General features: G+C 42.1%; 1 protein-coding gene across 2 annotated transcripts; it reads right to left on the bottom strand.

Annotated features, from left to right (window-relative positions):
* Positions 1–602: 602 nt before the first annotated feature.
* slc7a2 (solute carrier family 7 member 2) lies at positions 603–15,260 on the bottom strand. 2 transcript variants are annotated; one of them, XM_044127504.1, is made up of 12 exons: positions 15,239–15,260; positions 12,761–13,138; positions 12,516–12,671; positions 10,873–11,038; positions 10,600–10,736; positions 10,294–10,516; positions 9,034–9,170; positions 5,533–5,635; positions 3,891–4,096; positions 3,637–3,803; positions 3,420–3,528; positions 603–2,417 (listed from the first exon to the last, which is right to left on the bottom strand). In XM_044127504.1, the coding sequence occupies exons 1-12, from the start codon at positions 15,243–15,245 to the stop codon at positions 2,227–2,229; spliced, it is 1,980 nt and encodes a 659-aa protein (XP_043983439.1). In that variant the 5' UTR covers positions 15,246–15,260; the 3' UTR covers positions 603–2,226. The 2 variants fall into 2 exon arrangements, with proteins under 2 accessions (XP_043983439.1, XP_043983440.1); XM_044127505.1 differs by lacking the exon at positions 15,239–15,260 and adding an exon at positions 14,338–14,604.
* Between the last annotated feature and the right edge of the window lie 6,425 nt (positions 15,261–21,685).

Here is a 21,685-nt window from a genome sequence, read left to right as displayed (position 1 = left end):
CTTTAGTAATAACAGTTTCTGCTAACTCTCTCCATCCGCCAAAGAATAAAAAGTATCTGACTATCAATGTAGCAGACACAGTTTAAGTATTTAATACTTTACTGTGAGTTATAGTATATGATAAGCGCTATCATATTCTGTGACCGTCTATATTTCCGGTAATAGTCATAATATTAAAGGTCAGATCAGATGTTACTTTATATTCTTTGTTCGGCTTTTTATTTGTTTTTCTGTTTGCATTGGTTCTCCCTCGCACTCTCGAATGCTTCCGTTTTTTGTGTATTGAAATGCAACAGCGCCCCCTACGGTGACAACCTGCGACGGTCACAGAATTTGGCGTTAACAGCGATTGTTTTTATTGCTGAAAGATATTTTTAGTGGGAGCACTGAAATATTTCAGCGAAATAAATTTAATTCTTCAAAGCTCGTTGGTCAAAGTGAATATTAACTTTTTTATTTATCGTTTATTGCCTTTGTTCAGACGGTATCGTTAGAACAACGTGACCATTTCCGGTGAGAACTCTGCTGTAATCTCAGGTTGTTCCACACTCATTCACTTAAACTGCTAAACCTGATCAATAACCAACATCATGCAGTTTCAGTGTGTTTCACTTCTTTAATTTTGTATTTCGTCAACATAAAAAAAAAATACTGACAGTGCAGGTAAGCTGTTGCACATTATCATCAGCTAAACCTCCCTCACCACAACAGAAGGCATTAAAAAGACCAGAAAAAAAAACAAAACAGTAAATCTAATAAACCTTCCTCTTCATCCCAGAGAAACGCTTTAAAGCTGTTATGACAAGAGCTTGGCTGTAATAACAGACTGAAAATGAAGATAATATTTTCATTCACCTACTACTGTATCAAAATAGCAGAATACAGCATGTTGTAGTGGGATAGAATGAAACAAAACCACATATTTTCATAAAACCTTCACGTCACAATCCTTTTCTAATCATAACAGTTCATAGTCGACACAAACTGAAGCAACAACAATAATAATAATAATGAACCTAGCCAACCTGTGCTTAATAAAACCACAGCTACAGAGACTTTAGCTACTACAGGGAAGATTTAAACTGAATACTCTCAAGGACTAACCTTTTTCCGCACTACTTCAGCTACGGTCAGTCATGGCTAAGCTAATTGACACTTTGCACATACAGTGGCTCTCCAGAGTGTGCAGTGATCCAAAATAAAAAAATCAGATGCAGATCAATCATTTCAAAACTTTTCTCATCCTTTAGTGTAACGGTACAATTTGAGATTTTATGATCAGACCGTCCTGTTCTTCCTCTGTGGTTTTCGGTCACTTCTTAAAACCTGTCTCTTTGGTCTGACCTTCGACCCCACTTGAGATGCTGATTTGTCTTCCTTTTTATTTTTATTCTTGTCATTTTAGCGTTGCGTTATTGTGCGATTGTTCTTACCACTGTATTCTCTCGTTGTGACCATATTTATATAAACGTCGTGCCTAATTTTACACACCCAATTAATTTAGGTGTCTTTCAAACAGAACTTGCTGCCAGTTTCACTCCGGCTGCGCACACCTTTATCTTCCTTCCTAAGAGATTTGTCTTTTGCTTGAGTTATGCAGGAAATGCCACCGTAACGTTGGTTAAGAAGTTTGGACATTGCCATTAAAAACACCCAGACCTTCAGTCGTTTGAGCAACTATGAGATCCACTGCAGGTCAACGCGTGTCGAGGGTTTTCTACTGACATTTTCATTAATTACAAACACAAACTGTCGAAGACATAGAACACGTAGTCAGAAAAGAAAAACTGAAAAGAGCTTCTTACAAGTGTTTGTACATCACGGGAGAAAGGGCGGGAAAACATACGCCGTAATCTCCAGTCCCTCAGGAAGCCGTGTGTGTTTGCCGCAGCCCGACGACGGCTGCTTCCTCATCTGAATTCACTCTCCAGTGTGTTACCTGTCCTGTTTTTGTTTTGTTTTTTTTCCCTCCATAGCGCCCAGAGAGCGCTCTGGGATCCACGTCTTTGAGGTCGCAGAGACGGAACAACTCCTCACCAGAATACTGACACTGCATTAGCAGACCGAAGGTGCTGTAGTGAGATTCGTACAAACGAAGGAACCACTATGTACGGGTGCGTCGATGCTTGAGTCGCTGAGTGCCTTTTTGTTTTGTTTTGTTTTGTTTGGTGTTTGTTTTGTTTTGCATCTGCTGCCTCTCGGAGTCTGTGAAACAGTCCGTGAGCTTCAACACTGGCTGGTTTTGTCCGGGCTGATGAAGCGCTCCTGCTCCTTCCCCGCCTCGTTTGTCTCGACCTGCTTGTCCTGGACGGCTTTCATGTTCAGCTGGTTTGCGTCGCCGTTGGCGTGTGCGTCCTGACGGTGGCGCTGTCGCTCAGCGCTGTGCCAAATGCCATAGCCGAAGTAGATCAAGAAGCCTGTGAAGGAGAAGTTCAAAAGAAGGAGGTATGAGAGAGAAGTTAAGGTTTTTAACATCAATGCAGCTGTAGCTCTAAAAAATTTTTATAATTCTAAATTTTATATTCAACATAATTAAAAAATTGTTTGATATATTTAAGCAAGAACCTTAATTAACCCTAAATTAAGGGTTAATTAACACCTAGGGGTTAATTATCAAAGATTAATTAACCCTTAAATAAGAATTAATTAACCCTTAATGAAGGTTATGGATTAAATATTAACCCTTAATTAGGATTTAATTAATTAAAGATTCAATCCATTGATTCTGGATTCAATTCTGAACCATTGTGATGTTTTTTATTTTTTTAAATGGGCTTTTTTGAACTCTACATCATGTTATAATGTTATTCCCACATCAATAATTTCTGGAGTGTTGTCTTGATTCTTTCATCTCCATGGCAACCATTCAGCTGTGTAAAATGCCTGGGTGGACCCTAGCCCCGCCTTCAAGGACAAAGCTCCTCCTCAGAGCTGCAGTTTCCCAGCTTCCATGTTGCAGACCAGCCCTGCCCCACAACGCCGGCAGCCAGCTCCTTCAGACTAGCCAGCAGGAATTAGCAAACACTTGGTAGAACTGCACAACAGGTGTGCTTTTTGTGCAAGCTACTTCTCAAAAGTAAAAACGTTGGTAAGGCTTAATAAGGGAGCCTTATTGTATTGTGATGACTTCCTGGAAGCGGAGTTTCAGAAAAAGCAGGAGTTTTTGAAGCGACAAAGGCCCAATTTCAAGGTGTTAAATTACAAAGTCAAATTTCCTTTTAGTCATATTTGATACATGCAGTATTTTTGAAACAACCGAAGGTAACGTTGATATTTGATTCCGTTATAAAATCTGCTATGTAGCTGGAAAACACCTAGTACTGCACTATTAAAGATAGTTTGTATGCTAGAAAGAGTCAAAGCCACACATGACATCATTCTCCTATCGACTTTTACAGATACAACATAGTTCAACTTACCTGCAGCCATCCAGACAGAGAAACGTATCCAGGTGTCTCCACTCAGCTGGACCATGAGGTAAATATTAACAAATATACTCAGAATAGGCAGGAAAGGCAGGAGGGGTACCTGTGACAACGAAGGAGCCGTTAGGTTTCAATGTGTTGATGGACACACGACCTCATAAAGCGGGACTTTGAGTTGAGACAAACTAGCTACAGCCAAGCTGCTACGTACCATGAAGGAGACCTTCTTGGTGGTCTGCGGCTGCCTGCAGATCATGAACACGCAGAAGCTGAAGATAAGGAGACACACGGACAGCAACGCCAAAATCCACACTTCCAAACCAACGATTGAGTTAAAGTGGTAGGTGGTGAGATAGCTGATGACACACACTGTAATCACTGCAGTTGGAGGAAACGCACATAAACAGGGATTAGAGTCAACCGCAAATGGAAAGGAAAAGGCGTCGGACGCAACAGATTGCGCACCCAGGACACTGATGGACATGTTGACCACAGAAGACGACTTCTCGGACGGCAGGAGGGGAGGGTGGAGGACAGTCTGAAGGATGGAGTTGCCACCGTTCAACATGTTCAGGTGGGACTCTGACTCCGTCAGTTCGGACTCTTCAGATGCTAAGCAGTCCTTCTCACCTTTCCCTGGCTGCCTCCCCAGATCTCCATCTGGCTGGTACCTGGAAGACAAATATATTCAATTCTGTGAAGTTATTACTAGTAAAACCTCCCTTAAATTTGATAGACACATTATGTAGCAGTGAGTTTGTAGAAAAGTGAAGGAATTTTCAACGCTGTGGAAAGCTAACAGTTAGCTGGTAGTTAGCAGCCAGCAGGGGCCTCTGAGTTCATTTTAGAAATTCAGCACAGCTGGGGATGTCACAGCCGAAGACAAAAGTTACCTGCCTGCAACTGTTGTCGGTCTGCTTTCTGAGATTATGTGAGTCAGACTCCCTGTGAGTCCCGCAGCAGCGTTTTGAGCCGCCAGGTTTCTGTACAAAGCTAGCAAAACCTTATTACAGTCCTTAGATGTCATTTATCGATCCAGTTTGTAAGTTAAGTGAGTAAAAATTTACTCACTTATAAAGTGCTCTACAAAATATAAAATATAAAAACAGAAAGCGCTTGGCTTTTCAGCTTATTGTGTTTTGGTGCTGCGGCTTCCGCTCTGCCTGTGTCACGTGACCTTCTGTGTCTCCATGGCGACCAAGAGAGTAGATCCGCCCTTTGTTTAGCTTTGCGGAATTTAAATCAAGATCTTTGCAACCAATTCTTGAAGTTTTCTTCGCAAACAATTAGCAGGACTCACACTAAAATGTTGGACAGATTATCAAAACGTATATAAAAGGACAATAGGTTTAGCGATAGCCTAGCACTAAACCAAACAGCGCTCTTTGAAAACATGAGGAGTAAGTTTTTGGTGTTCGTAACTGTTCAGCCATTCACTCTCTGTAGTTTCCCTCAGTTAATTGTCACACCTGTTTCTCATCTTGGCGATTACCTTCCTTGGTATTTGTTTAATCATTAATTATTTGTCAAAACTCACCATTCAGTGGCGCCAAAATGACGACTCTTTTGTGGCAATGTCTATAATTTACCAATTTCAGTTTGAGTTCGACATGCTCACTGGATTGACAGCTATGTAGTTTAGGTAAGAAAACTAGTCCTGATAACTTTTTTTGGAAGTATTTGCACTACCTCTTTAAGGATTTAAAGCCACAGTCTCACTCCATGTGCGCCACACAAATAAAAAACGTGCATATCCTCCAGCGGTCGGATTGAGAAATAGCTGTCATGATTTGAGTTTTGACAGAACAAGCAAGGACCGGATCCAGTTTAGACCAGAAAGGGCGCCAGAAAAAGAGCTGCTGCGTTGCACGCCCTATGTTTAGCGAGTAAAGAAACTTAAATAAACAACCCGCGCCTGCTGAAACTTAATGTTCCTACAATGGGAGCTTTCACAGCTCTTACATCACCAAGGTGACTCAATCACAAACAGGGTAATCGGGCTTCTGGGCATTTGAAAAACCTATTAACCAGACTGCTTCCCAAATGTTGCGCCAATCGGATTCCTTTACACAGCGTTGCTCTGGGAGAGATTAGTGTGCGCGCCCACCTGAGAACGAGCACGCAGACGGCAACCAGCGTGTAGGCCAGCAGAGTCCCAATAGACATCATGTCCACCAGGGCCTTAAGGTCGAACAAGAAAGCCATGATGGCTGCGGAGAGCAGAAGACTTCTTAAATGAAGAGCAAACCTCGGAGGAAACATTACAAACAAACATGGAGAACTGCTGCATTTGCAGAACACGTTCATGCACCGAATTACAGTCATTACGTCATGTTTTTTTTTTGTTTTTTTTTTGGAGGTGAGGGAAATGTGGAAAAATTTTTCTTCAGATGCACAAACAAATGGGAGCGCACAGATACAAATTAAACTTCATGCAACAAAGTTTCATAAAAACAAACAGAAAAAAAACAAAAAACATTTTGACTTTGACAGCTTACATCATTTTTCCACACTGGGCTTCAATCGATACAGGAGGACTGCTGTCAGAACACCAGCAAAATGTAAAAGAGGGACCTTTGTGGAGGCCCCTCCTTCTGTTCTGGGGGCCCCAAAAATCTCTGAAAATGCTTGTTGGTAATATTTCTTTGCTGGCACACTGATTAAACAGCCAAAATCAAATAACAGCTCAGACTTCTCATGTTTGTTCAACACTTTTCTTTATAGTTGCTTTTTTTGTTTTTTGTACCAAAGTTGTACGGAAGAATCTCCACGGATGATGAAACAGCATAAAGCAAAAGAAATACATGAACACATTCAATTCTACTAGAACCTCATAAGCTGCATTTCCTTCACAAATTTGCGCAAAACTTTGTTAATATTCCATCAATGTCGAAAAAGCACATTGATGGAATATGTGCTTTTTCGACAACAACAAAAACAAAATTAAAGCCACACGCGAATAAATGCTCTAAGGCGAGACTCTATTAAAAAACATGCGGCGCCGTCATCCTGTCACCGCTTCTTCACGGTTGCTGCGAGTGGCGACATCCGGTTGTTGTTCACGTGGCTCGTGTACTGCAAAAAAACTGTTTCCTAATTTTGATAGAGCGAAAACCAAACAAACAAAATAAACAAAACAGTTTTATCAAAAAAAACGTGAGTTGTATTTTTTATTTTTTAAATTGGCTCGGCTCTATTAAGCAATGAATGAAAACCCAGCTGCAGTCACGGAGCAGATCTCAGCAGCAGGGTTTCAAACAGACAGCAGTATGTCTGCCATCCCTTTCAACTTTTTCTTAAAACAAAATGGAGGGGGGCGGGGAAACAACAACAAAGAAGCTCTCTGGCATGTTGCTGTCGGTTCATATGGCTCGTGATTTAATGGGCTGCCTCTTCATCAGGTCATTCACCCCGTTAAATCTCAGCTTTAATGTCTGAGCAGATTGTGCAACTATGTGCCGAACACCTGTAGTCCACTAAGCAGGAAGGCTGCAGAAGCAAATATTCGTTATAAGCGCCGCATTAACCCACAAAGTCCAAACTGTTAAGTGAGCTCGAGCAGGTTGTTGCATAAGTTCATAAACACTGATGTGAGTCTGAGTCTCATTGTCAGTGTATTGGGGACACTGTGAGTACCTCTGGGGGGCCTTATTAGCAACGCTCATTGCTATGTTGATGACTTATGGAGAGCTTCAGACCACAGAGTGCCATAGATGGAAAAAGTGGCACTTTTTTATACTGCTGCACCACATAACCACCATTTCTCATTGAGCCAAACAGCATCTTGGTGAGTTTGTTGATGTGGTACACTTAAAGTAAATTATGATTAACTTTCATTGTGGTATAAACTCACCCCGTAAATAAAATCTGCAGCAAAACGGGTCCTAACCAAGCCAAAACTAGCCAATCAGAATTCTGACTTGGACTTTATTCTCACAATCTTTGCTCTCAAAAGCCAATATGGCTGCCACTCACATTAAACATAGTGCTAGCTTTAAGATTAGACAGTTTATTTGTACTTGTGTCAATTTGTATTCTAGAAAATCAGACACAAACATAGATCACTGTAGAGCTGCTACCGTACTTTTTTATTCTTGAATACATATAGTGCAAAGAAATACACTTTTAGCAGCCTTGTCACCAATCAACCTCAACCTTAGTGCTGGTTTTGAAGTCCTGTGCAGTTCCAAATTACTAAAGAAACCCAAACATTCAGCTTGAATTTGGTGCCACTTATTGCAGCTACCAGTGACACACGTACTTTGTTTCTAATTGTAGCCTAATCTATGCTGCATACAAATATTTTCGTTTAGCCTTAGCTATGCTGACGTTATTTTTATCCCACTGATTTCGGAAAACTCTTGAGAATTTCTGGGACTTTCTGTTTTAGGTTCACCACAAGTCAAAATGGTGTAAAACCACCTAAACAACCGTGTTTGGTAGCATCAATAGTCAGTTAGCAGAACGTATTAGCTAGCTTTAGTTTGATTTGTGGGATAGCAACAAATTACTTCAGTAAATATAGGTCAGTCTTATTGGTTGACATTGTTGAATCTAGTTATAAATTTTGTCAAGCATATTGCAATAGAAACATCAAAAATCCACAATACAAACACAAAACATAAAAAAAAAAAACTATCGTGCTATCATACCGCTGAATAAGTATTAATCTTTCTAGTATTTAGCTTTCAACAAGTGAACATAAGTGACACGGTAGCTTACCGCCATCATTGTGTGACTGAATTGGTGAATGACTGAATGTAGTGTAAAGCTTTTTGGAGTCTTGTGGACCAGATAACAGCGCTATACATGTACAGGCCACATACTTTCGTCTTGTATTGGCAACCAATGTACCTGCCATACAAGCAATCTATTGCATATTTTACTTTCCTGATAATAAGCATGTTCTCTAAGACACTCTGCGCCAAAGTGAAAGTGTTTTCTTCCACGTCTGAAATTACCTGGCTCTGCCTTAGCAACAGTAAAACAAACACTCTAGGTGTACTGGACATGTACAGAAAATAAAAATGCAAATGCAGACATGTGCATCGTGACAACTGTTGAGAATATATGATTCTCAATATTTAGTATCTGTTTCATTTCCAAAAGTGCTAGGAACATTGTTTAGGTGTGTGCCATTATTAACTTTTTGAAAATACCAGAAAATAAACAAACAAAAATACTTTCATCATCAAGTCACTCAGCAAGGGTAATGCTCCAAAAGATATGGCCAAAACAACAAAGAACTTGTTTCCGACTGTTCTAGGTTGGATTTTATTATCAAATTAGTTGAGCAACTTTGATACTTTTGCAATGTTTCCTTGGTGTCACCCCACTATCTGCCATTATCTTTCAATACGGGATGAAAAGCCTTGAAGACCCGTAGGACTGACATAGTGGGAACTTTGATCATTCCTCTTGCTGAGTGTAACAGCTCCTTCGCATGCTTTGGAAACACCACAACCAAATTCATGCAGTTACCACCACCAACTGATTGAGAGCACAAAGAAAAGCACACACACACATAAAAAAAAAAAAGAGAGAGACAGAAACCCAGACAGTCCACGATACAACCCAGTGACAGGCGAGTCCTTGTCCAGGAGCTTACCCGCTGTGGTACCTGCTGCCATGGTGGCAGCCACGGGTGACTGGCGCTTACTCACTTTGGACAAAAATTTGAACAGAATGCCATCTCGTGCCATGGCAAAGAGAATGCGCGGAAGAGGGAACATGGAGCCCAACAGGCTAGGGAGAAGAGGGTTCATGGTTAAGTCTAGAGCATTCTGGGAGAGAGAAAACATGACACCTGCACAAATGTGAAAGAAAAACATCCTGTGCACAGATACAGAAAGTCCTACAGGTCGTATTGATTTGTCAAGAAATGAAATTGAATTGTCTTTTGACTCCATTGTTTCTTTCACAATTGATTGGTGGAGACACATTAGCTGATTCGGTTCACTTGCATGATCCCCGGCTCTCACCTGCAACTACACCGGAGCTCATAGTGGCAATAACTGGGGTCTTCGTCTTAGGATTGATTCGGGCTAAGGCTTTGAAAAGCACCCCATCCTCTGCCATAGCATAGATTACACGAGGCATGGGGAAAATGGAGCCCAGCAGACTGCGTGAGACAGCAGAGACATGCAACACCAACACGTTAGTCATGAGCCCTCAACCCGGACAAACGGACAGGAGCATCGTAAACGCTTCAGAGAGTCAAGAAAGTCCCAAAAATGTCTTTCTTTCCTGCCTGTAAACGTCATTCTTCCAATCTGTCATTCAGAGGGAAACTCTGCATATGGATCTTTGAGGACTGCGTCTCCAATAGATTTCCACATGCTATCATGAGACCCAGTGTGTAAACATTCACTTCAAGCAAGAAAAATGTGTTAAAAGCAGTTTCACAAGACACATAGTCCACACAGATAAGGTCCATTAGCAGACTTGAACCGGATTCAGTTGAATCGAGAACCTGCAGAGAATGTTCCAATCGATGAAAACTTTTGATTCGACTGGAAGAATGACGTGAGTCGACTCCACTAATACTGACACCGACAGAAAAGAAAGACGGAGTTGGGACAACACGACATGTTTCTGAGACAGACTGAGACTTGCTCAGCAGCTCTCAGCACAAAAACATGCTGGGGCCTCAAACACAGAAAGAATTAAGCAATGCATCCACCACAGAACGTTAAGCAACAGGAATCAATCCAATTACAAGACACAGACAGGGATTGACAGTCAAAGCTGTTGGCTAAATCTCATCTGCCATTATCACCCAGAATTTACAGTTACATTACATCCCACCTAAACACCAGCAATGTATATATTTTGGTTGTTGTTGCTTCTAAGAAAAACAAGGCCTTACCTTGTAGACAGGGCACATAGTGAACCCACAGCAACCACATATTTAGCGGGCCCCCAGCCCACATATTCAAAGGCCATGGGGAGGGGGCTTTTCTCATCCAGCAGGTGATAGGGCATCATCAGAGTGAGCGCAGCAGAGACACCGAAGTACGCCAGGAAGCACACAGTCAGTGACACCACGATGCCGATGGGAATGGCCCGCTGTGGGTTCTTCACTTCCTCTCCTGTTGCACACAGAGAAGTGAATACAGATGTGCTGGCACAATGAAAACCGCAGCGGATCCAACCCGACGGATCCAGGAATCACCTGTTGTTGCGATGCAATCAAATCCGACGAAAGCGTAGAAGCAGGTGGCGGCTCCGGCTAACGTCCCACTGAAGCCGTAGGGCATGAAGCCGCCAACGCCATAGTCACTGCTCACGTTGGCCGTTGCCGACAAGTTCCTGAAACATGCATACGGTCATTTCATTACAACTGAGACCGACGCTGTCCTGAACATTTCGACAAATCTGTGCGCGAAGCGATATGGGTTATCGGCGTAACAGGCTGTACTCGACTGGTATCAAATGAGTCCTTTACCTTGTGACTATCGTGATATTGACGAGAGATTCTTCGGTTATCTTCCAGTTGTGTGTGTCTCCTTTGACGAAGCCAGAAATGATGACAAACAAGAGGACGAGCACGTTGATCGAAGTGAAGATCTTGTTGACCCAGGCTGATTCCTTCACTCCAAAAGACAAGAGCCCTGGATGAGAGCAACGATGGCAGAGTGTAAAACAGAACACGATGAAAGCTTTAGCTAAGCTGAAATGAAGTTTTCAACCATTTGAGGGCCCAAAATGTCCAAACTGTTCAGACGCTTTAAAGTCTGAACAGCCCTCAAGGGTCAACGTCCTGAATGAACAGCTCTTGGTTCATTTGTACAAGGATTAAGTAGATCATTGCTGAGGCTTTTAAATGTAGATTCTTTCTTTTTACAGTCATTTTTTATAAATAACCTATAAAGTCATTTAAGCTGCAAATATTCCAGCGACTGTCAATGCTCCACCAGAATATTTTGCTTTTGTGAAAAGCGGCAACATATTTTTGAAAAATTGTAAACTTGGCCGTTCACTGCAACAGAAATTTGTTCAATCTTTAAATATTGTGATTTAAGACATTTGTTTACCCAATGGATTACTGGAGAGCTTAACAAGTCTATTCATAATTTTTTACTGTATATATTTTTTTTTAAAGGGGAGAATTTTGAGATTTTTACAGTGTGTTCACTAAATGTGAGTTGCAGAAGTTCTGCTTCTTCAATCCACATAAAAACAACCAGACACTGGTAGATTGTCTTCGAGTCCCGCCGGCCTAATGTAATCATAAAACCCATGATGGACGTCGTTGAATCAAGCGGAATGAATCAAAACATGACTGGTTTGAGTCTTACCAGTGGACTCAAGTTACTATTAACCTAATGCAGCAGACTTTTGCAAAGACATTCATATCCCTTGAACTTTTCCATATTTTGCCAACACCTTCAGCTGTTGACCTAACACATTGAAATTGGGCCTCTGTCTCTTTAAGAAGTTCCTTCTCCTTCCGAAGTCATCAAATCAACACTCCTCTATTGAGGGTTTCTCAGTCCAGTCGGAGCAACCAGACTGAGAAATGAGCTCAGCTGATGCACAGCTCCATCGGGTGTTAGCTAATTGCTGCTGCCGCTAGTTTGAAGGAGTTGAGTAGTTGCTCGTCTACTTTGTGAGGCAGACGCTCAACTTTGGAGCAGCAGCTCCGGGGTTGTCTCCCTGTCAGCTTCTCTGATTAATGTCCTCCTCAATTCCCCTGTAAGCTTAAATTGTCGGCCGCGCTTTGGTAGGTTTGTAGTTCTGCCATATTCTTTTGAATGACGGGCAGAACAGTGCCAAGAGATCTCAGAATCTTTGGATATTATTTCCTAACCCAACCCTCCTTTAAAAAACATTTGAAAACCACAACATTTTAGTTCAAGGGCGTTGTAAACATTCAAAAGGGACTGCAGGAACTGCACTAGGCACTGTGTAAACCTCATGTTTAGCTCGTTGTCACACACTGTGCTGCCAGTTTCTTATTGAATTATGCCAGGTTCGGCTCATGAGTTAAGCTGCAATGATTTTGTTTTCCGTCCCCTTCACTGAAGCCTCTGTATGAGAGCATTAAGGGGGAATTTTGAGATGAGCGGCCAGCGCTGATGTGCTTACCAGAGAGCAGCAGAATGAGGCACACGGCAAAGAAGTCCGGATACGGAGCCAAGCCAGGAAAGTTTATGCTGAAGTAGGTTTTGCAGAAAACCTCGATGTGTCCGCCAGTCATCTCGTCAAACGTGCCGCTCCAAGCTCTGGCCACTGAGGACGTACCTGATCAAAGAAATCAAAGGTCAGACTCCACGAATACCCTCTCCTCTTAAAGAAAGGTGATGTTTGTCACAAACCCCCCAAAATCTCACCAATGACATAAGAGAGGATTAAGTTCCAGCCAGTAATGAAGGCATAGATCTCCCCCACCGTCACGTAGCTGTAGAGGTAAGCGGAGCCGGTCTTGGGGACGCGGGCCCCGAACTCGGCATAGCACAGGCCGGCCATGACGGAGGCCAGGGCGGCGATGAGGAAGGAGATGACGATGCTGGGGCCCGAGTTTCCCTTGGCCACCTCTCCTGCCAACACGTAGACCCCGGCCCCCAGGGTGCTGCCCACCCCCAGGGCAATGAGGTCTACGGTTCCCAGGCAGCGGCACAGCTTGGAGTCCTCCAAGCTGTTCATGTCCACCACTTTCCTGCGCACCAAGGAGCGGCTGAACGAAACAACTTGCTTCAACATGTTGTCACCTGTAGAAAGACAAAAAACAAAAACAGATTTAAAATACCTGTTCGATGGGTGTTTTAATTGGTTAGGTGAAGGGAGTCTGCCTGAAAGCCCCACGGTATAGTCTAGATCAATATCCTAAAATCAAAGTGCAAGCCACTGAGGAACAACGAAAAATAAGCTTGCAGATAACAGCTATCAACAAATCAATAGTTTTAATGCTCAGCAGAAGAGAACCAGATCTGCGGACGTGAAGGGTCGGGGGTTGGGGAGCAGCTCGGGTTCGGCTCCATCTGCTTTGCGTTTTTGGGTTCTTGCAGCCCGTTCTATTGAGACTCGTTGAAAGGCGAGTTACGTAACATGTGAACTCCGAGGGACGTTAACCCTACAAACTGTGACGACGCGCGTTTCAGGAGTGCTGCCAAGCCCCAGAGAGCTGGTAAAGTTCATACTCTACGTCCGGCTATTGTTTGGGGTCATGGTGCAGCTCTAAGTACTCAAAGAGCTGCTTTCATGAAATGACGAAGCATTCCAGCAGCTTGCTGTTCCAATTACACACGGGGCACTAAAACTGAAAATTCCCCCCTTCGACGCAGTTATCCTGCAAATTGCAGTGCCAGAGGCAGCCTTGACATTTGCGTGGTTACAAGTTTTTAAATGAGGATGTTTAAAAACCTGCTTTGCTTCTTTGAAGCTGCAGAAGTGACCATCCTGACAACAACAAACCATCCCAACGTGCTGTATTTCATGGCTTTTCTCTTCCAGTGACGCAAGTTTGAGTCCTGGCAGCTCATTAATGTAACAACACAATAGTAATATCAATCAGCCACGTTTGTCTGAATGGCCCATTTCAGCAACAAGACAGTTCAAAGTCACAAAAACATCATCTCACCAATCAAGAAAGCAGTAACTAACATTACATTTTGTCCGGTGCCATTGTTGAAATCATCAACACAGATCATGATATTTTTAGTCTTGATTTGAAGGAACTCTGTGTGTCCTGTTTTCATGACATGACAGTTTTCTGGAGGCTTGTTCCAGATTTGTGGTGCGTAAAAGCTGCGTACTTCATAACTGCAGTTTTTTGCAAAAAGAAATGAAATGATAAAAGCCTAATTCTGGCGTTTCCTCTTCAAAACTATCACATCTGCAGATCTTTTCAGTTTCCAGAAGAAAAAGAAGTATAGAGTATATCCTTAATATATAAGAGACTTTCACCTACCTTAGAGTAGGACACCTCTTGAGAGCAACAGCTTCCAGGTTAGGAAATAATAATAATAATTAAAAAAAACACAACTTTCCCCAGGTGAGATGAGCTGCACACAGGTACAAGTCAGAGAGCTCGTTGTGATCTGACGAGCCGCTGAACAACACTGTGTGAGAACATGAACTGTACAGAGCAAGTCTGTTTCACTCCTCCTCCTCTTCCCTGTCTTTAGAGTTTCTTCATCACAGGATCTGCCCTGGGACTGGCTCCTAAAATGAATTTACAGTACAAAGCAGCTGGAAGGGGAGGCAGGACTGAGTGAAGGGGGGCGGAGGAGGGAACACGTGGGTATTTTACCTCTGTGACTCTTGGATTCAAGGTAACTGAGGGCAACCTTGCACCATAAGCTCCTCCATACTGGAAACGTACAGAAAGGAATGAGGGCAGAAAGAAAGAGCGGGGCGGGGATACTATTTTTGAAAAAAAAAAAAAAAAACAAACAAAAAAAAAAAAACAGCATATACAGGTCCCAGCTGTCTAGATGCTTACCGACTGCTGATAAATGATTGGGTAACTTTCACTGACAAACACTGTGGCAGACGCTGTTTACCCACCGCTGCCCACAGGACCGCTGCTAAAAGCCTGGATGCTGATTGGTCAATGAAGGGTGGAGAGTGCCTTGTTGGAGGGGTGTGTGTGTGTGTGTGTGTGTGTGTGTGCGTGGGTGTGCGTGTGTGTGTGTGTGTGTGTGTGTGTGTGTGTGTGTGTGTGTGGGTGTGCGTGTGTGTGTGTGTGTGTGTGTGTGTGTGCGCACGCGAGTGTGTATGTGTGGGTTAAGTCCTCTTAATGGAAGACAAGTATTGCTCAATGTACCTTGAGCTATTGGACCTATGAGCATATTAAAATCAATAACAACCTGGCATCCAACGACTTCACGTCTCTGACAAACGCCTCGCCTGTGGAAGAAAATTACAAAAGCTTTTTTTTTTTTTTTTCTTTCCATCAAACAGTAGCTCTGAAAAACACTTCTGACGAAACCAGTCCAAACCAGCTCAAGGCTTCAGTGAGAATGTGGCAGCTGGCCTCAGGACAGGAAGTCTCCCATCCAACCCCGCCGACCAGAGAGACTCCGCGGCGTGACAGCGGTGATCGTGGGTGGGTGCGTCCACTGCAGGCTGACAAATACCACGGACAAACTGCCCGGCGAGTGTCGGCCGCTGGAGAGGGCCGACTGTCTGACCCGCATGCTGATTTTGGGAAGCAAAAAGCATTCCTTAAGAAATTTCTGACGGGATAAAATTGTGAAAGGTTCAAAATCAACTTCGAAATCAAGATACGTTTTAAGTTTCATTTAAAAAAAGAAAAAAGAATAGTGTAAAAAAAAAAAGTATCTTCCTTATGAAAAACTAGAGCGAAGCGCTCTGCACTGTAACCATGGCAGCAGCGGAAAGGAGTCAACTGGCTCGCGGTGTTTCAATGTTGACACGCGCTAATCGTGTGAAGCCAATTGAACTCAACGCGGCCTCCGATGGCCGCGAGTGGGCCCCGGCTTCCAAAACGCGGACGTGGTCAACAGATTGAGTGATGTTTGCCTTGCGGACACCGGGACTGATCGCTCCAGTTAACACCGTTGTCACCAGGAAATGTTAAGAGTGAGCAATATCGCTGATAAGGCGGGGCGTGGTGTCTCGATGATGTAGCGTGATCAGCCTTTGGGTCGAGACGAGGCTCAAGGCCTCGATTCTAGGAGAACGGGTGTAGTTTCTATGGTGCACCTTATCTTGGATTGGTGGAGAAACGTCGTAGTAAATCAACGTTAAATGTGAGTGGAAACAATTATCTGACTTGTTGAATTTGTTGGTTTGCTGGTTTACAAGAAACCAGCAGTTTTCCGTTTTTATGGTACTTTTGCTTTTATGGTAGTAGACAAGATCCATCCATCCATTCACCGTCTGTCTATGACATGTTGTCACTCCATCACATAGGAGACAAGATATCAACTAAACATCCAAGAAATATAATTACATAAAAGTGAAAAGTGTAGTCAGTTGATCAGATCCCCTACATTCAAAGGCAATTTTACTACTGAAACCTTTTCACATTAGATGTATTTTCTTGGGACTTTATGTGTGGTGGATAGAGTGTAACTGTAAGTGAAAGGAAAATTAAAAATTTGAAAAGTGTGGCATGCATCTGTATAGTTCCCCTCAGATGTCCAAACGATCTGTTGAAAGGCTGGACGTCTTTTGAGGAAACAGATTTTTTTCCCTCCCTCTGATTCGGCCATAAGTTTCTGTGAGCTTTGCTTTTCTAGTCCTCTTAGGACAAGACTGAGTTAGGTCTGGATCTGCACTTCAACTAAGCCATTCTAGCACATGAACATGTTACAATCTGAGCTGCCGCTGCTGCTGCTAGAAGGTGATCATCTGCCCAAGACTAAAGCCTTCAATGCACAGTTTCTTATTGTCTGTTCACATCAATCTGTTTAGATTCCCAGAAGAAGCAAGATGCGATAAACGTGTCAATGAATGGAGGATGGCTGAAACAGCGAAGCTATCTTGAAAATGATAAGTTGAAGTGTCTGGGGTCAAATATGTATGAAACCGAGGCGAAGAAGAGAATGATAGTAAAGTAGATTGGTGCCAAGGATGTTTTGACACCAATTTGCCCTTCGCTATGATGGTTGTCACCTCCATTTGTCTCTGAGTTAGCCCTTGTAGACTGACCACCTGTGCAGGAAGTACCCCGTCACTCACCCAGTGACCCCAGTGACTGTGACCCTACTCAGGTAAGCAGGTGCAGCTAGTGGAGGGACTAATGCTCATACCTTTACCTGGCCTCTTCTCGCAATAACTCGCCCAATGATTTATGGACATCAACCTTTTGAATTTGGATGAAAACATAGAGTTCATTTCATAAAAGAGTCTGGCGCGCCTGAGCAGCATCGCCAAGATGACCTATTTTGTAAAGTGCCCACTCTGGAAAAAGTAACCTACAAATATAATTTGGACGTTTGTTCTAGGAGGTCAGCATTACGGCAGGTTTAGATGCATTATCCTAAAGCCTTTTTATATTACAGCTCAAGAACAGTCTGGGCCATGTAGCTTGGAGACTAAGCCAGTACTTAGGTTGACTTTAATACTATTTTTATTAAGTACAAGGATGTAGCATTATTTGTGGATTCTACAGACAAGTGATTTCTCCTGTCTATCTGGGTCGCTCTTACAGAGAGAACAACTTTAAAATGTGTGCATGGTGGTTATTTATTCTGTGATTCAAATAGAAAGGGAGTAAAAAGAAAAACAACAACTGATGGCTGTTGTCCAAAAATAACAAATTTATAGTTTCATTTGTTGTAATGTGAGTCGTTTATTAAGTTTTATCTCATAAAAAAACATAATGGAAACCAAGAAGTGTAATTTAGTACTTTAATATATGTGGGAGCAGTTAATAAATCCTTTAAAATGTTATTGTCATGTCCAAGTATCTTGACCTAAAGTTGACTCAATGTTCAAGCCCCTCGGGATGCACTTACTCTCAAAAATTAACTCTCCACTAATAAATGCTCACAGGGGACGAGGGTAGGGGGGTTTCTCTGGTTCATTTTGCATGAGCACACACTGGGAGAGAATGTAAATTAAGACACAAATCCAGTCTGACTGCCTTTATTGTCTTCCGCGTTCTCAGTCGATGCATTTAATGCGAAGAACCCTCTTCCAGTTGCAGCTTACATCGGACAATTGCTCAAAATGTTTCTTCTGGAGGCTAAACCCAGCCCAGGCAGCCCTCGTGAAAAACCAAAATCCTCTACAGTCAATCAGTTAGTGGCATTATTCTTGATTTGAGGTACAAACACAGTAAACCATAAATCAAACCTAAAAGACCTTATTCCTTTATAATCCTTGGATGAGCTGCAGCAACGGGCTGGTCACGCCCTTTTCCGTCGAGAATTTTTTGTTGCTACATTGCAAAAACGCTGTATTGAATCTCATCATTTAGCCAATAATCTCCTACAAGTCGTCTGTGGCGATGAAGTCGAGTAGAATATCAATCTTCTGAAAGCTCTAAAAATGAGAAGACTCAGGCAGAATAAAGACACATTGATAGCTCGTTACCACTAACTAGGCATTTCTTACACGTGGTTACAATTACGTGCTTCCTATAGCATGTGGCATCACCATATTTTGATCCGTAGTCATCCATGATGGAAATGCGTCGTCACAGCTTTCCCCTTCAGTGCTGAGTCTGGTGTATGTTTAAACCCAATGTGGCTGCTAAAAACAAAAGCAAAAAAAAAAAATTATAATCTAATTGTTCATAAAGGAATGAGAAACTTGCTAAACTAGGCAATGGAAATCATTATTACACAATGTAGACCAGATGTATACACTGATGTGGGTAGTGGGACACGACCCAACCAGTCAAACAGGAAGGGCGACGACATTTGGTGGGACACTGAGGCACACTGAGGCACACAGAGGGAAGGTCTGCAGGAGTGAGGCGCAGAGGGTGCAGTCACTAGGTGGGGGAACTTGGACTCGGTCCATGACATCTTGCAGTTCAGATTCTGTCCTCCACCCATACCTCAGTCAGTTATGGCTCACAAATATTGTAGCACTTACCAAAACTATGCTGACAATGTTTACAGAGCTCGCGCTACGCATTGAGTTTGAACCTGGATGCACGCTTCAACCTTTTGGCCACATGGTACCAATCTGTGTTTGCACTTGGAAACCTCTCCAGAAAATCTTCACTCTCTATTCAACATTGTGACAATCCCTTGAGCAATCCTCAAAATTTATACCCAGAGCCAGGGGGCTCGGCACTTTGTTGTGTAAACGCAGCCGTCAGATTAGAGTTTTAGATGTCTTGGCACCTCCAATCTTTGGATGCATTTAAAATTTTCCTGTTGCATAAATGCTTTTTTAAAAGAAATATTTCTCCCTATTGCGTGCTTGCTGATCATTTACGGTCATGGGAAAAGAAAGCAGGCGTTCATTCAAGTGTGTTTTGCTGTACGAGGGAACCATCAAACATGTCTGGTTTTTACCATGTCCTAAAACAATTTCAGTCTAATCTAAGGTGCACAGAAACATTGATTATCAAAACACAACTGAAGCCAAAATAGGCAAAGAGTAGCATGTGAATTACCATCCAGTGATTCGGTAGCTTACAGAAACACATTCTGGAAGTTGTAGTAGCCATTTCTGACTTACTTTATGAGTGTCTCACGTCATTGTGGAGAAAACTTGTCCCATTCGTCTTTACACCATCGTTCCAAATCATTGACGTTGGGGTACCTTTATTTACATTTTCAATCAGGCTCAATCAGATCTTTGACAGAACAGATGAAGCTCATTGATTCATTTCATTTTTTGCAGCTACTTTGGTAGATTTTGCCGCCGTCTTTGGCATCATCGACCCGTTGATTACCTAATTCTGTTCAGGCCGTAGCTCTTAGATAGCTTCCCATCAACATCGTGGTTGACTCAATGAATGCAAGATCCCCAAGTCGTAGAGTTTCTTTTGGCTCTCCGACCATAAAGTAAAACACATCGGTTCATCACCGAACAGATGAGTCAATCACACGTGGAAGCCACCAGACGATAAGCAGCAGGAGAATTTGCAGGTAAGACAGGAGAAATGAAAGGAGAAGAAAAACTCAACCACAAGACAAGAATAAATATAAAAACAATCATTCTGGAATTATGACACGTCCAGTCTGACGGGTGATTTCACTTCCCGGGGGTTTGTCGTCTGGGGAAGGTTGCTAACTTGGTGAGTGACGGCAACATTGTGCCACACCGATGACTTCTTGAAGCGTGAGATTTAAGATTATAACACATTTTAAATCTTTTTGTTTTTCTTCTTCCTTTTTTTGATTTTGTGTGCAGTACTTTGGATTGCCTGCTGCGTGAATTATTTCTAGCTAAATAAACTTCCCTTGTACCTTAACATTTACAGAGATGGCTCTTCTACTGAGGTAATAGACACATTTCTTTTTTTTAAATTTGGTTGCATTTTCTTTGTAAAAAATAAACAAATAAATAAAAAAGACAGCAGGAGACAGTCTCCTTGTTGATGGTTTGTATCTGAGAACCGTTCCCTGTGAGTGTTGTCAGACAGCCAGCTGGCTCCAACTCCAACCCCTCACTGGAATGAACTTGTTTTTTAGCCCAACTCTGCTCATCCTGCTATGACATGTCACAATGTCTGCAGCAGCACCGCTTGGTTGAAACTAAGAATCCTCAATAAGAAAGACAAACTTCACCCATGTGCTCTGACATGAAACCAGTTTCCATTTGGCTCACCTGACAACGCGGGTGTTGTTTGTGCTTTTATTTATTGACTGGACCGAGGTCCACACGCAACAACGTTAATATTTTTTGCACTGCTTTCCTAAAAGAACTCATGCTGTTCGTCAAACATTGCTCTTAGGTGAGCTGTTGTCGTCTAAAGCGATATGTGTAATATTTACATCCTGACCGTAGAGGATTTCAACGGAAAAAAACAAAAGCTTTCACATCGACATCCGAGTCCCGATCGCAGCGTTCACAACGGGACACCTTTCATTCAGCTGCAGCAGGTCGCACTTGTCTGTGAATTTTTTATTTTTTTATTTGCTTTCAGTGGCCTGCATGACAAAATAACTTTTGGGTCTTTAATTTGTTCTGGAACAACTTTGAATAAACCCATTTGTACAACAAAAGAGGACGTCAAAAAGAAAAGCAGGCTAAGGAAACGTGCAGGTGCATCTCAGTAAATCAGAATATGATCAAGTTCATTTATTTCGACTCCATTCAAAAAGGGAAACTGGTGAATTTTAAAGACCGAGCACAAAAAAGGTAATATACTTAAATAATTTAACTTATTTTTTAATTACGAGGATGCTTTCCCTTTTTTTGTGTTTTTAAGACAATTAAAATATGTTGTAAAGCTAATACAAGATAAACTTTTATTACACAAATGTCAGTTGGACAATGTAAGTTCTTCTGTGTGAATTGCTGGATCAGAGTGGCATGGAGGTCTAATATCTTTTTATAAATATGACATTTATTTATTTATTTATTTTTACAACAGAAGTGTTATTGCAATCTCTAGTGAGAAATGCTAAAGATTATTATGGAAGCCTGTTTCCACCATTCTGGTAAAAAAAAAAAAATCTCATTATTTTGAGATACTATTTCAATATAATATAGTATCTCAAAATAATGAAAATATTTTGAGATAGTATCTCAAAAATAATGAGATTATTTATTTATTTTTGACCAGAGTGGCAGCAACAAGCTTCCATAGATCATAACCTCAGGTAAAAATAAAAATAGAGCTGTCCCTTTAAACGTCTTGAAGTGACGGGCTTTAG

This window comes from Gambusia affinis, linkage group LG09 (assembly GCF_019740435.1).
Source record: "Gambusia affinis linkage group LG09, SWU_Gaff_1.0, whole genome shotgun sequence".
NCBI classification, from domain to species: Eukaryota; Metazoa; Chordata; class Actinopteri; order Cyprinodontiformes; family Poeciliidae; genus Gambusia; species Gambusia affinis.
This window is presented reverse-complemented; position numbering and strand designations above follow the sequence as displayed.